The sequence below is a fragment of the Epinephelus lanceolatus genome, chromosome 14, assembly GCF_041903045.1.
Source record: "Epinephelus lanceolatus isolate andai-2023 chromosome 14, ASM4190304v1, whole genome shotgun sequence".
Taxonomy (NCBI): Eukaryota; Metazoa; Chordata; class Actinopteri; order Perciformes; family Serranidae; genus Epinephelus; species Epinephelus lanceolatus.
The window spans coordinates 36378390-36394311 of record NC_135747.1 but is presented as its reverse complement, the minus strand read 5'-3'; the positions used below and the strand labels follow the sequence as shown (position 1 = coordinate 36394311).

At 41.0% G+C, this 15922-nt stretch overlaps 2 protein-coding genes across 2 annotated transcripts; both read right to left on the bottom strand.

Annotated features, from left to right (window-relative positions):
- Positions 1-379: 379 nt before the first annotated feature.
- LOC117251163 (uncharacterized) lies at positions 380-6224 on the bottom strand. The gene is made up of 2 exons (XM_033617180.2): positions 5948-6224; positions 380-3469 (listed from the first exon to the last, which is right to left on the bottom strand). Exons 1-2 carry the CDS (start codon positions 6123-6125, stop codon positions 2118-2120), a joined length of 1530 nt encoding a protein of 509 aa, XP_033473071.1. The 5' UTR covers positions 6126-6224; the 3' UTR covers positions 380-2117.
- A 785-nt stretch (positions 6225-7009) lies between these two features.
- Positions 7010-14578, bottom strand: ska3 (spindle and kinetochore associated complex subunit 3). The gene is made up of 11 exons (XM_033617126.2): positions 14352-14578; positions 14174-14235; positions 13002-13173; positions 12401-12851; positions 12197-12258; positions 10894-11093; positions 10585-10788; positions 10003-10194; positions 9700-9779; positions 9347-9474; positions 7010-8505 (listed from the first exon to the last, which is right to left on the bottom strand). The coding sequence occupies exons 1-11, from the start codon at positions 14464-14466 to the stop codon at positions 8348-8350; spliced, it is 1824 nt and encodes a 607-aa protein (XP_033473017.1). The 5' UTR covers positions 14467-14578; the 3' UTR covers positions 7010-8347.
- Between the last annotated feature and the right edge of the window lie 1344 nt (positions 14579-15922).

The following is a 15922-nucleotide window of genomic DNA, read 5'->3' as shown; positions in this document are numbered from 1 at the left end:
GTTTCTATTGCTGCACAGGGAGCGGGCTGCATTACTGTCCATGCTGCTCGTTATTTCAGCCTGTTTTATAAGCAGGGAGGCAACAAAGCAGCTTGTTTGACCAACTTTCTGCAACACAGCGAGGGATCAATCAGTAAATTCAGCTGCTGTAGTATTTGTCAGGGATGACACAGACTGTTGCATTGCACAGGATTGGATATGACGGAACATTGCCTGCACCACCCAGACATAACTTTACATACCTCATATTTACAAATGGCTATTGAGGATACATTTAAAAGTACTTTTTACTCACACATCTGTCATTCAAAGCCTAAATGAAAATGTAACACCTTTTGCAAGCTTGCCATTCTCTGTCAGTTGAGTTGCATAAGTTAAAGGGATAGTACAGATCTTTTGAAGTGGGGCTGTATGAAGTACTTATCCATAGTTGCTGTATTACATGAAGTAGATCTGTTAGCACGCCACCAAGCTTGGAAAAGCAGGCAGGAGTAGTCCACAGAAGCTGACACGTACTGCTGAGTCTACACTACATTTAGAATATTTTCACTGCTTTAACTCGCCATCACGGCCTAAGTTCCACAGCTCTACTCTTGTCAAAGCCACCAGACTCCACCAACGCATTCTCACTCCGGTCTTGTCACATATCGACATTTGGTCATGGACTTTCAAAGTCTACATAAGACGTGTAAGGTACCCTGGGTGTGTTGGTTGTTGACGTTCTGGGACACCGTGTCAAGTTCTACCAGTTGAATGCGTTGTCTTCTTTCAAAATACACTTCATAGAAATTTGCTGGTTACATGCAGTCTCTTTCAAAATAAAAGCACTGTGTTGGTACAACAGCGTGAATTGATGTTTTTTTTCTTCCAACATCTAACACACCTAGTAAGGTTTAGGAAAAAAGAACAGGATTTGGCTTTATAATCTTACAGAATGCGAACACCACTCTCCTGGGTTAAGGTCAGTGTTTTTTGGACCCGTCCACCACCCCTCCTGCCCGTTGTTACATATTGGCATATTGAATATCGGCAAAAAAATCCAATATCGTGCATCCCTACTATGCAGCCCTCATGTCTCTCAGTCAGTTTACATTTATGCATTGATTTTGATTAAAGCAAATTTGGCGAGGGACCATTCACTGGAGCTTTTCAAGGGCTGCCAATTAGCAAATGTTTTCATGCTAACAGGCTAAAATAAGATGGTGAACATGGTTGATATTATACCTGATAAACATCAGCATGTAACCATTTGGAGCATTTAGCTCAAAGCACAGCTGTGCCCCACAAGTTCAGCCCCACAGAGCTACTAGCATAGTTTTCATCCTGCTACTGTTACCCCGAAGATAACTGTGTCATTGGAGAGTTTTTATGTCCCGAGGATGGTGTGTAATCTCTTTCAGAGACTTTTACATCCAGGCAAAAGCAAAATCCAGTGAGAAACACTCAATTTTTGGACTTTCGCCGCCTTAACATTTGTTCTTGTCACGCTGCATTTCCCCCTGATGCCACCATGCGCTGTTAAACTTTAACAGCAACCAGCTTTTTTCGTCAGTGTCTGACGCCACAAGACACTGCCTGAGCGCCAGATTTCAACGACTTCAGAGTGAGACTGGGTTGACTCTGCTGGCAAAACAGTAACTTTAGTTAGTTTGTGTTATTTTGTGTCTTTGGTGAATCCAAACTAACCACTTAAAACACCAGAGTCACCGACCGAGGCAGCGTTGGACCAGCAACGATTTTTTGGGGTGACTAAAATACTTCCACAGCAGAACATCGCTTAGCTTCTGTGTCCAACTCCAGCCTGCTTCTCCAAACAGGGGGTGTGCCGACTGATATCAATGTTATGTAACACACTGACTGTGGTTAAGTACCTCATACAACCCCACTTCAAAAAATCTGAACTAGCCCTTTAATGACATGACATCCTGGCAACGTGGTTTTTGGATAACAGGGAGTCACATCCACTGAAAGTGTAAACTAAGGTGTATAGTTAGAAATCAGTTGTCTATAGTGAACATGTAGTGTTGACACTGGGATGCAGTGGGGAACGTGGAGTAAGATCCGAAGCAGTAAAGGGAACGTAAGTGACCAGCATTAAGGAGCACTAAGTGTACGAATCACTCTAGTGGAGCAGCAGAGATGCACAGATTGTTTAAGGCACAGGCGACTTGCACAATCTTATCAAAGGTTGAGAGGTTCGACGTGCGCTCAGAGACCGTGGTGAAGGGGCTCTCGACTGGGCCTGTGAGCATGGCGTACCTCTGCTTCACCATGGAGATCACCCTCTCCACATGTCTCTGCACGCTCACTGTCTCAGAGGAAGCATCAGCCGGCGGCAAACACTCTGAGCTCCCCTGCGCCTCTGCTTGGTAGCTGCCAGCGATTTTGAACAGAGCTCCTCTGGCGGCCACAGAATCGGCGATGTCGAGGTCACGACTCGCCAATACGACATCGCCTGGGAGGAGCTTGCACAGAAAGCCGCAGCCCTCAGCCAGGCTTTTGTCACTGACATTTCCCAGCACGCCCCTGGAGACGAAGGTGACGACACCTTGCGGGGCCACACCGATCAGATACTTTAATACATTATGACTTGTCCCCACCCCCTGAGAGCTTGGCACTGCCCTCTGCTGCTGCTGCTGGTTGCCCCGGGAGACCGGCCCCTCAAAAGGCACCATGAAATAGTCTATGATGACAGCGCAGTCGGGGTGGGAGGTGCGCAGAGCTGCCGGCAGGTTTTTCCGCAGCTCGGCTCTAGAAGGCCAGAAGACAGCTGTCGGCACCAGAGTGGAGGACATGATGTTGACCATCTGGTGCACTGTTCTGGTTACCGTGCCAACTTTAACTCCAAAGCGGTAGGCCAGGTCCTGGTTGCGGAGGTCCAGACGGAGACGCATCAGCGTCAGCAGCAGCTGCTGGAACTTGGAGAGCTTCACAGTTTTCATCCCGTCCATGTGCGGCGCCAGCAGCCACATGACCGTCTCCAGGACAAAGTAGTTTGGTAAGCCAGTGTAGAACTTTACCTTCTCTGCATCGTTCCTCAAGGAGTTCTCAGAGAGGGACATTTTGTCCACAGACTCCCGGAGGGTCTGGTTCTCCTTCTTCAAGGCTTTCAGGACGTCCTCAAAGTTAACATCAGACGCCTGAGCGAACTTTCCTCTCTTGCTTTCACTCATAGATCCATCATCATCATCGTCGTCGTCATCCTCATCTGTGCTGGCGGAAGGGGACGCACTTTCCACCACAGCGGCCTCCTGCTCCTGCTCCTCAGGATGCTCTTCCTGGCCCCGCTCCCCCGCCACAGACCTGCCCTGGCCCTGCAGGAACAGCAGGGCATTGGCTGCCTCCACGCGTGCTTCCTGCTTGTCCAGGATCTCCAAGGCACCTGGCTCCTTCATCTCTGGAGATAAGGGAGCTGAGGTGAAGACAGAAGGAACATAATCTGGCGAACGTGGATTCTTCACCTGTTTACCTGCATGTGGAAAAAGAGGATGTAGTAAAAGGGAGGGTGAAAAACCAAGGGTGTCTACAGGTATCAGACACTCATAAGCCCCATTTACACTTCCTGTTCAAGGCAGGAATGTCACGCTTGCTGTGCTGTGCTGTATATAAGGTACGATAGCATAACAGAGGGAACCGAGTGGTCCTGCCTTTAAGCAGCCACGGGAGGTAGTAACAGTGCTGAAATGGTGTCTGTATAAACAGGACCAGGACATGATGGCCGAAACGGGTGTGACATTTTGACGACATGTAAAGTGTCCAACCCACCATGGGAGATTTAAAAAGTAGCTGTTAGCAGTTAGCAGATAACTCAAATGAGAACAACAGTGGCTGTAAATGTCTACAAATTGGGAAAACAATGAGGTCAAGGAGCTCCTTACACTCAGAGCAGAGTATGAGACCAGCCACCATATAACAGGGATGGTAAATAATTGAGATTGAGTTATGGCAATCTATATTTCCCAACAGGTAAGTGCAAGTATAAAGTAAATAGACAGTATTAGGTTCAGTGGTAGGTTTAAAGATTTGTAATATCAGAAATGTGGACTTTTACGCAAAAGAGCTTGACACATTTTAACAAAAAGAAATTTAAGACAGAAAATGAATCTAGATAAAACATTTGTGGCAATTAAGACTGCACATATTAAAATATGAGGCTATTTAATGGCTTTTAAGGCCTGATTTTATACAACTTAAAGACATATTAAGCCTGTTTTAGGATCTGCAAACACCCTGAAACCTGAAATGAATACAGAAAACTAGGAATTGTCTGTTTAGGACACTTTCTCCAATCACAGTCTATTTTAGTCAGTTGAGTTTGAGGACAATTGTCATGGGTAAGCAGCCATGTTTCCCCCCTGCTTGAGCTGGTACAGCAAAGAGAGCAGCTTGATAACAGTTCAAAGAGCAGCAGATTTAGGTTGAGGATTAGGATCTGTCTAATGAGGTTTATTCTGGGTGTGAGTGTTCTGATAGTAAATTAGAGCTCCCGTTACTATACATGAGCATGAATTTACAGAGATAACAAGCAAGTCATATCAAACAGTGGGTTTTGGGGTGCTCTGCCATAAAACTTTGAGCATCAAACACCCAATTTCCTGCACCCTGATGAATATTTCTGCCATCAATTTATGGTGTAAATGTTTTTGTAAAAATAAGTGTTCTGTTACGTAAATGAATTTAGTGGAAGGTACAAATGCAATGTACTAAATATTGAGGGAGCATGTCCGCAGTGCAGCCTCCCTCACAAAATCTACACCTATGACTCTCCTCCACTTCAGAGGCACATATTGTACGTTTTACTCCACTGCACTTAGTTTGACTCTTACAGTTGGCCTCTACTTACTTTTTTCTACATCTATGAATTTTTCTGCATCAATTTTTGCCTTTTCTGAACCAATTTATAGTGTAAGTGTCTTTTATCAAAATAAAAGTCCTCTGCTACTTTAATATAGTTAATAAGAGGGACAAATGCACATGTACTGAATATTGAGGGGGCGTGTCCCTTGTGTATACCTAGACTCCACTACATTTCAGAAGCACACATTGTACGTTTTACTCCACTACTCTTTTTTTTTTTTTGACACTTACAGATGGCCTCTCGTTACCTTTTACATTAAAAGACTTATATGATGATGGGATACATATGAAACACTGGGTTTTGAGGTCCTCTGCCATAAAATTTAACACACCAAACACCTAATTTCCTGCACTGACTTATTTTTCTGCACCAGTTTGTGCCTCTTATGAACCACTTTATGGTGTTTATGTCTTTTATCAAAATAAAAGTCCTCTGCTACTTTGATGTATTTAGTGGGAGGGACACATGCACATGTACTAAATACTGAGGGGGCGTGTCCCCTGAGTCTCACCCCCGAAATCTACACCTATGACTCCACTACATTTCAGAGGCACATGTTGTTCTTTTACTCCACTACACAAATGCAGTATCCTACCTATTGAGGGGGCGTGTCCCCCCTAAATCTACAGCTATGACTCCACATGTGTGCGTTTACCTTCACTACACTATATATACTACTGTAACTTTGCTGATAACACTTAGCCTATGTACTTTTACTTTATGTAATACTTTTGAGTTCAGGACTTTTACTTGTAGTGGAGTATTTTTAGACTATGATCTTCCATCACTGACTACTGACTAATCAAAATCTTGATAGATTAATCGATAATGGCATAGCTTCATAGTTTAGAAAATAATTACATCAGTGCCTACATCAAGTGTGTCACACTGTGATAACGTCAAATATGATTGATACCCACTAAATGTGATAAAAGCAGACATGTTCAGAAACATCAATAATCCGCTGACATGACAAACAGTATTTTGACCCCTCCAGGCTCCCGTGTGTAATTCCTGCAGCCTTAATGTGAGCTGGTAGAAAACAACTCGTGGGATAGTTTGTGTTTCCGTGTTGTGTTGCAGTCATACCTGAGATGAAGTGAGTACTACACAGCCGACTGCCGTCGTTGGGCACCCAGCCCTCTCGGTTCACGGCAGCTATCCAGCGCTGCTTCCTGTCGGGGTCCCGGGGGAAGCGGTAGAAAGATAAGGTGGTGCCCGGTGTCCTTCTGTTCCTACAGCCGGCCACCACACAGGTGTGAACCATAGTAAGGCCACGGGAGAAGCGTGGAGGTGTGCGCTGCTGTTTGTTGTCTGTTTTGACTCCCAAAATGGTGGCCGACCAGAGAGGCTGGGAAAAAAATAAAAAAAACTGTAGCTGCGTCATCAACGGCCGTTTGCATTCGCCGATCTGATTGGCTCGTGTTCGTTTACGTCACTGAAATTCGATCTTTACTCACGCGCTGCTCCAACAAGCTAACGGTCCGGAGTATCATTACTGTGTGTAGCAACGTTTGTGTTGCCACACTTTCCCCTTTTAAATGCCTTAAATATTTATATTAAATTGCTAAAATGAAACACAAATGTCTCCTTTACCACGTAAAGACAGAATAATTCACATTAAAAAAAAATGGCAGTAACTTTACTGAGCTTTTTAGGTACTTGTGTCCAACTTTAGTAAGTCCCCATTGCCAAATCATCAACCTCTGCAAGAACTTTAAGCCATAAAATACTCATTATTCAATTTATTCTTATTCTTTTTAATAAGCCGAAATCAGGACAAATCCAGGATTGAGCTGTTGTAAAGGTATAAAACATGTGCTGCTTCAAAGTCCCTTTTGCATGTTTATGTGATCTCACATATTGTGTCAGGGTACTTCTTTCTGTGTACATGTACTGGTGACTTTTAAAATTGCATGCACCATTTTTTTTACCTGCACCATTTGGTACATTTAGCCCTCGTTATTAACAATTTTGCCACCAAAGTTACAGTAATGTGCAGTAAAACTACTTTAAATTTTATATAGTCATTGGAACATTTTGAGCAGCTTCTAAGCAAACCGAATATGGGTAATAAAAATCATGGTAAGACTTCTTTTCTATTGCATATGAATATTTATTCATATTAATTGTTAATTCATATTACATTATGCATATTTATATTACATGTGTCCATCATATGTAAATGTTATTATTCACACACTTAATTGATTTCAACTGCACTGCAACTTTATTAAACTCCATCTTAAATCATTTGTTTTTGTTTGCACCTCTTATCTGCACTTTTGCAATTTTTAATGATTTCTTTTTAAAATTGTGAATTATTTAGAATTAATTTTACCTTTTATAATTTTTTCCTCTTTATTTCTTCATTTCTCTGAAATGTGCTATACAAAATAAAGATGCCTTGCTTTGCCTTACAGACTCAATATCAACCTCTACACTTCCATTACCAGCTTCCTATGATGACAGCAGCGTTCAGTGATGTTTGTGAACATGAGTGACACTAAATGTAACACTGGAAGTTATTGAAGGAAAAAAGATTAATTTTTTATTGTTAAAATATTTATCAAAAAAAAAAAAAAAACATAGAAAGAGTACTTAAATCCCATATGAGGAGGTGTGTCCTGTGTAGTGAGTTGCTGGGTAAGGCTACATAAACTTGCAGCATGCACTGGTGCATGTAGAGCGGAGAATCACATGCACTGCTCAAATTTCGAGCCCTGTCACTGGACATCAACTGGGACCACAGAGGGGTACTTGGCATATTGTAAATCACAGAACTTCCCTTTAAAAACTGAAATATGCTCTTTCTTATATGCTGCTTCATTAATAGTCTTTAGGGAGCTCATTTCCTTATCATGTGCAGTAACTTTATTATATACAGAGTTTCTATCCAAGACAAAACCACAGAAGTGCAAATTATTGCCTACCCATGCATCAAAACTATTTACAATCTAGACACAAAAGTCACCAAGCCTGCTTTCTCTAGTGTAGTTAAAGTGTATATTGACAGAAGCATAAGAGTCCAGCATCTCCGCCAATTAAAGATGGACGTACAAGCAGGTTCTTGTGAGTTGGGATGAGGTTGGTTTCCTCATTAAGAAAAAAGACAACAGGCAGGGGAGACAAAAGGGGTCGGATTTGAGCATGACAACAGGGACAAAGTGAAAAAGAAATGATGTAACATAAACAGCAAAGAAGACAGAAAAAGCAGCAGACTAAAACATTTCCTAACTGCATGCAGTTCTCGTCTCCGTCCACATGAGGGTGACAAAATCCTATAAACAAACACTACTGTATTTCAACAGGTGGACCTGCAGTGAAACCCAGCAGGTGTCTGATATCCAGAGCAAAATGTGCACATGAAGACACCTACAGCGTGTTATAAACAAAACAGGAAGCAAAGTAGGTTACAGGTTTAAATCCCAGACTTGTGGAGATGCAGAAACCTAGACGGGACAAAGTGTAATATATCCCCGCAGCCCTTCAGTTGTGTGTGTTTAACTTGTACACCGAGGTGTTCCTGGCTCCTCCTGTGTGCGTCAGCCTCTTGAGCTCGGTCAGACAGAGGATGTATACGGGCATCTTGGTTCCCACGCTGCAAATCCTCCTCAGCTCCTCCATCTGAAACTCTGTCTGTTCTCCTGCAGAGGGAAACACAGATCGCAGCGACCGATTAGAAGCATCCAACAGCTGCTGACTCCAAACAGTGCTCTAAGAACCATGTTCTTGTTTTATTTGTACTTCTTGTTTATGTAATCGTTTGCCAGTATACTGCTACAATAAAACCAAAACCAAACCAAATTTCTGATTTGTTTTATGTACTTAAACTGGAGGAATAACTTTGTTTTGTTAACTGTGGTGTCTTGCCAGTACATAGACCGAATCACCATGACGTCACGCTGGCAACAACAATCAGTTTTGGGTAGAAATCTGGCAGTTGATTACAATAACGAAGATATGTAAATCTGGTAACCTTGTTGATTTCTGTTATCATTTTCAGCCCTAACTGTAACATTTAAAGATATATAGTTGAATATGGTGAAAAGGGAGCTGAGCTGGAAGGAGAATCTTTTGATTACTGGTCCATCTACGTCCCAACCCTCACCTATCACCCTCACCACATTGCTGGGGAGAGGGGCGTCTGGGGTGCTTTGCTTGGCCTGCCGCCCCCGCGACCCGGCCCTGGATAAGTTGATGAAAATGGATGGATGGATGGATGGATGGATGGATGCCATCAAAAAATCCTGTGGTTGGTTCTTTTTCTTTCACACCACAAACAAACTGCACCAAAGTCCACTTGTAAGCAGACCGAAGTCTCAGTTTGGTTGTTTGGTCCGCACCAGGGTTCGACTGGCAGCTTACACACCAGCCCAAATGAACTGTACTAACCGCACAAACAGACCTGAGTTTGTTTAAACCAAACTAAACCGGTTAGGTGTGAAAGCACGTTAAGTTTGACCCTTAGTGTAGTGTAGCACTGACCTGGACTCTCTGCCAAGAATTTGTTGATGCTGTTGACCGCCTGGTTGAGGCTCTGTAGAGTCATCTGCCTCAGGTAGCTGGGTAAACTCCTGAACTCGCTCTCCGACACCACAGACAGACTCACAGCTCTGAGAAGAGGACGTGGTACAGTTAAAATATTGATTTAAGAAGAGTAGCATGAATGGTAACAGGAAGGCTTAAAATAAACATCAATCATTATTAGAAACAGACAAAACTAACCATCCTATAAACACGTATAAACACAAACGATACCACTTTTTTTTTCTGCTACTCAGAAGCAGTCTGATCTTGTCTTGTCTGCAACTTTAGATTGAGTAGTTGAGTTACTTCACCTGCTTTTAACATTTTCTGGCCTGACGTTTGGGTGCACGACAGCCATGGCCGTCTTCTTCAGCTGAGCCTGAGACACAAGCTGCAAAATAAAAGAAAAATCATGAGTGAAAAAACAAAGTATGGTCAAATTTGACATAATTTTCTGGATCATATGTCAAACAAATTTAAAGCCAAGTTGTTTTTTTAACCATACAGGTATAAGATAAAACCACAAGTGAATCCTGCACTAAAACCTTAAAGTGCAGAAAGCTGTCAGCACCACAGTATCTGTAGTTAATCAGCTGATCATAAACAGGACTCACTTTACAGATGTCTTGTGTAATGGAGCTGAGGTCTGGCATCTCCGGGGTGCTGGGCTCTTGGTCGTACATCCTCATGCGAGGTGTCCCAAAGCTGAACTCCTGGGTGGGTCCGTCCAGCTCCAGTCGGTTGACAGTGAGCTCCTTGGTCATCTTCTCATGCTCGTTAGCCTTCTTCAGCATTTTGGCACTTCTCTGGAGGTGAATGAGACAAGTTAACGTTAAACAAAGAGACTTAAGTTCATCTTTTCATGTAAACCCTTATTTCCCTGCACAGGAGGAGCCTTTCCCTAAATTTTGCATTTGTTTTAAATTGAGACATTGCTGCGTTTCCAGACAGGACTGCAGTACCAAAGAAAGGGTTGGTAAATTAAATATTGTTTCTGTAAACCACACTGGTGGAACTGGTGGTTCATCAGGCTGTGAGGTAAGAAGTTTCCTCAAACCAATTAGGAGTGAATTCTGGGCTGTGACCAGAAACACTCACCAGCCTTCAATCACACGGCCTCTTCTGTTTGACTGATGTTTTAAAAAAAATATATAGTTTGGTGAATTTCGGGATTCAGCTGTGATGTTTGTTCTTACATTTTGTAAAGAATTTCCCAAAACAGACTCAAGGTTTGGCATCTCTGGCATCTGCTTGTCTTCCACCCCCATGATGGAGATATCCGGCACGTCGTATTCCCAGGTGCGTTTGGAGCCGGTCGCTCCGTTACGAGGTGTTGGAAGCTCAAAGGTGTGGTTGTCATCATCAGCCTGCATGTTGACAAGCTCGGGCTGCACAGCACTCTGTGAACACAAGCAGAAACTCTGAGCTGAAAGGTTTTGTAGATGAGGAAATAAAGAAATGAATTATTATCATTGAAATGTTCCTCACACACTCGTCCTTTGTACCTTTTTGGTGCTGACCAGTCGGTTCACGTATGGGGTTTGAAACGCTGGGACCTCAGGTGTGGTAGGCAGGTTTCCAGGGTGACCGGGGGACTCTGGGTCACCATTGCCTTGGGCAGGTGGGGAGCAGTGACCGTTGGTCTTTCTGATCTTAAACCCCGGTGTGCAAAATACAGGTGGTTCTGGGGACTCCAAGGTCTGTGCTGTAGGCAGTAAGAACAATGAGATATACGGGAACTGCAAAGCATGCTTCATTTCAGAGCTTTATTTTTTTTTTTGCGCACAATGTGATGACACACAGCTGGTTCAATATGAGCTGCTTTCCCTGGTTCCCTTCACTGGTTCCTGTACAGCAGGGTCGGTCTTTGTTTCACTGTTATAAACATTAAAATGCAAAAGCAGCATGTGTATACATTCAGTAGGCTATATCTTCAGTAGCTAGCTAGCTAACCCTACACTTTTCAGGATCTGATTTTGGTTTTGGAACAGGGAAGAAACGTATATCTTTTTCCAACCTCTCTTGTTGTCGGATGTTGGTCTGAGCTGGCCTAATGCTATGCTATGATTGGTCAGTCTGTGTGGTGTCCGGGGGCGGGACTTAACGGAGGGTCAATTGTAGAAAAAAGGTTTAAGTCTGTAGAAAAGTAGGGTATGACGAACGGTGGTGAAAAGATACTGGATAATGAACATTAATATTTTCTTGGTACGGACCAAAATGTGTCAGAATATTGAAATCTGCCAAGTACTGAACGCTGTTATCACATGTTTGATCTCATTTTTAGTCTTGTTTCCTTATTTAATTTAAACTATGCAAAGTTTTTGCAGGACTGTTTTTCTTTTGAATTTGAGAATAATGCCTTCTTCTCCTTATTTTTTCATTAAAAGGAGCTTTGAAGGAAAACATGTTAATATTTCTCAGTAGAGATGCACAATATTGGATTTTCTGCCGTTATCTGACACGCTGATGTATAAACTTATTTGGCCGATAACCAAAACCGATATCGATATATCCACTCCCTGCGCTGGTACTGTGCCAAAAGATGCCTAGGTTTAAGGGAAATAAGAGGTAAGGAGAATCTTAAATCTGAGGATGCTTGATCACAAACAAGATATTAAAAAACAAGGGGGGGAGGACAGACAGTATGAGGACAGAGAAAGAAATGCTGTGATTCCTGACAAATATAAATATGTTTTACATCACCCATTTCACAGGAACAACAGAAGTACAGGTCAGTTAAACATCGTAGTTAAGACTTCAATTTAAGACGCCAGTGAAGGCGAGGGGTGTGCTCTTATAGTTTCTTACCTTTTGTCTGCAAACTCTCCATCAGAGAGTTAACTGGTGGTACGGGTACGTCTTGTGACGGTCTGTTAAAGAGGAGGACAGCCATAAATAAATCAAAACGCAGTAATAATCAGTGACTACAGACTCTTCAAAGATCAGTGCTGCTGCAAATCCTGCCAGTAAAGGTCACACAGTATACATTATATAATGCTCATTATGCTCTACCTCTGGGGCTTCTCAGTGTTCTTCCGGAACAGATCCATTGTAAAGTCGTTGTTCAGACACATGGTGTGCTCTGAAATGCCAAAGTCATGCATCTGAGGTGTCTGTAACTCATCGTCATCCATCCGCAGGGCACATTTGGGGGTTAAAGGCATGGGTGGTGGTGCGGGCGTGTTGAGTGTGGGATGAGGGAGGTTCATCTCGGGCATAGGGGGCACCTCAGAGCACCACTCCGCCCCAGCCAGAGTTCTCTTCAGCTGCATCTCAGAGAGGCCGAAGTCAGAGAGCTGCGGTGTTCGCAGCATGTCAGTGAAGGGCGGCGGCCCCACTTTTGGAGGCGATGAGGAGTGATTACCTTCTGCCTCCTCCACGCTTCCCTCTTCTCCCTCTGCTGACATAGTTTCATTCTTACTTGCTGCGTCATGTTCAGCCTCTGACTCTCGAACTTTGCTCTCTGTGAAACAGAGAGTCACAATGTCAAGAATGGTCGAGACCAATAGAACTTGATAATAACACTTTGCATCACAGCACATCCTCAGTATTATTACAGACTTAATTACTTCCTCAAACAGGTGAACGATGTTTGACTCCCACTGATACTCACTGGTCGGTCTCTGGGTGTCACAGGGAGCTTTGTAACCGTATTTTTCCCAGTGTGCCCTCAGTGACTGGATGTCCTTACTGACCCTCTGCTCCATCACTCGACAGGCGTTAATGAAGCTGCTCACCTCGTTCTCCTGCGCTTTCTGCTGAGCAAGCTGACCCTGGATCTGCCCCTGGATGTATGACGACAGACCAGAGTCAATCAGTGCACTTCTTTTAACAAGGTGATAATATTCTTCACAACACTGACTTGCGCTATAAAGACAGTGTGGTCAGGGACGGTCAATGTTACAAACTTAGCACCACAGAAGATGAACATATTTCCACAATAACATCCGAGTTAAATTATGAATGGTCGTCAGAAGAGGACGAATGAAAGGAAAGAGGGCTGGATACTTCACTGCAAACCTCTGTGTGAGTACTCTTTTTTGCAAGTGAACACAGTGATGTCAGTTCAAAATGAACAGTAAGGAAAATGACAACAATTGGGTGAGTTAAAGATTAATGTGTTTAATGTAAAAACAAAATGTCATCGCTGTCATAAATGCTGTTTATTATTGCAATTCTTTGGTCTGGCCAATGACTGTAAACAGTCACTGGGTCTGTCAGGCTGGAGAGATTTTCGCAGTAATGTGGCAAATCTGAATTTAAGACTTTTTACGGCCTTACACTAAGAAAATTTAAGACTTTTTAAAAGACCTGTTGACACCTTGTTTTTAACTCAACATTTTCTCATGTGTAAGTCATTTACTAAGTTTAAAAAAAAAAACAGACTTACTGACAGAAAGACAAACATAATAGAAACAATTCAATCAAAATAATGATCATACCCTAATTCTATATTTGTTTGTACAACACCATATATGTAAACATGTTTTAATTGGCATAGTGAACGGCACAGTTTTAATTCCTCATCACACCCACTCCACATGTTAGCCCCTTTAACAGATGCGCTAACTGCCATCAACATAATACCAACGGGCGGCCATTAAAGACATTAAAAAACTAAAAACTAATTAAAGTTACTTAAATCAACTCAGTAAATACTGTAGTGTTTGGTGATTCAGACGGCTGCTGGGAATGTGATAAATTAAGTTTAATCATGCCGTTAAACGACGGTACGTTAAATATCAGGTCAATAAACAGAGTTCGGTCTTCAACATGTAACGTTACCTTCAGGGTGCCGACATCACAGTTCAGCTCGTGATATGCTCGCATAGCTTTCGCTGTGGTCTCTGAAATCAGACAGAAACTCATATTATAATTAGCTAAATAATTTACACACGATTACAGTAACCAGGGGCCGAACAAACAGAGAATGGTGTCGGTGTGTCACCTATGTGTCACTCACCGCTGTCACCGTCCTTGTTGCGGTTTTCAAAGACCTGTTGTAGCTTCGCAGTTTCTGACTCCAGAGTCACCGCCATCTTCTTCAGCTTGGTGAAGAACCGTGCTGTCGGGTCCATTTTCTGATAAGAGTGTTAATTATCAAAAATATAAACTAATTATTTCACTTGCACCACCGACAGGACAGTTTGTTTACCTTCACTCCTGACAGGAAAAACTTTTCGATTTTGGCGCCTCTTCCGGTTTCAACCGGAAGCATGTCTTTCTTTCTTTGGTTGGCAAATCAGCTTTCAGTCGCCTTACCGCCACCTAGTGGACTATATATATGGAGCCGTACAATGGCAGAACACAAACAAAACCAAACATTTACTAAAAGCCAAGAACATTTAAGATATAAATAATAATAATAATAATAATAATAATAATAATATAAATTCAGTAAATAATAATAATAATAATAATAATAGGCTAAACATTTAACAAAAATGTACATTCAAAATAATAATAATATAAATTAAGTAAAATAATAGGCTGAATAATATATTTAATAAAATATAAATTCAAAATATAAATCATAATCGTAATAATATAAATTTAGTACAATAATAGGCTAAATAATACATTCAACAAAAATATAAATTTAAAATATAAATAATAATAATAATTTATAATATAATAATTAGTATAATAATAATAATTTAGTATAATAATAGACTTAATAATACATTTAACAAAAACATAAATTTAAAAAATTAATAACAATAATATAATAATAATAATATAAATTTAGTATAATAATAACCTTAATAATACATTGAACAAAATATAAATTTAAAATATAAATAAAAATCATAACATACAATTATTATAGTAATAGACTTAGTAATACATTTAACAAAATATAAATTTAAAATATAAATAACATTAATAATATAAATTAATTATAGTAATAGACTAAATAATACAGTTAATGAAAATATACATTTAAAATATAAACAATAATAATAATAATAATAATAACATAAACTTAGTATAATAATAGACTAAATAATACGTTTAACAAAATATACATTTAAAATATAAATTAATAATAATATCAATTTAGTGTAATAAATAGGTTAAATAATACATTTAATAAAAATATAAATTTTATAAAATTAAATACAAATTCTTTTATACAGTCAGTGGCCCCACAATGTTACCAGGGCACAGTGCTAAATCTGTAGAGTTTTCTTTGAATGATTTTATGGTTACTTTGGCAACTAATAGGCAGTGTGTAGAGAATAGAGGACAGAACATGCAAAAACATTCTGCCCTATTTTTACAGTAAACAAGAAAAATATTTTAGTGCTTTAAGCATGGACAATCAGAGCAGATCTGTACAGCTCACATGAATATAATGTACTGTACATTATGTAACAGTGTACAGTGAGACTGATGACGAGCATGCACATTTTCTGTCCTAAATCTCTACAGATTATACATGGTCATGTGAAGATGTCAGGTCAAGTTAGTTTTATTTATACAACACATTTAAAACAACAGGAGTTGACCCAAGGTGCTTTTCAGCTGAGG

What these genes read in the sequence shown, in the direction of transcription:
- ska3 (XM_033617126.2), bottom strand. Translation starts at nt 14,466, where the DNA reads ATGGACCCGACAGCACGGTTCTTCACCAAGCTGAAGAAGATGGCGGTG. An exon ending in GGAGAGTTTGCAGACAAAAG is followed by an intron (nt 11,094 to 12,196) that starts GTAAGAAACTAT and finishes TACTGCCTACAG; the next exon opens with CACAGACCTTGGAGTCCCCA. An exon ending in TGGGAAATTCTTTACAAAAT is followed by an intron (nt 10,195 to 10,584) that starts GTAAGAACAAAC and finishes ATTCACCTCCAG; the next exon opens with AGAAGTGCCAAAATGCTGAA.
- LOC117251163 (XM_033617180.2), bottom strand. Translation starts at nt 6,125, where the DNA reads ATGGTTCACACCTGTGTGGTGGCCGGCTGTAGGAACAGAAGGACACCG. An exon ending in TAGTACTCACTTCATCTCAG is followed by an intron (nt 3,470 to 5,947) that starts GTATGACTGCAA and finishes TTCCACATGCAG; the next exon opens with GTAAACAGGTGAAGAATCCA.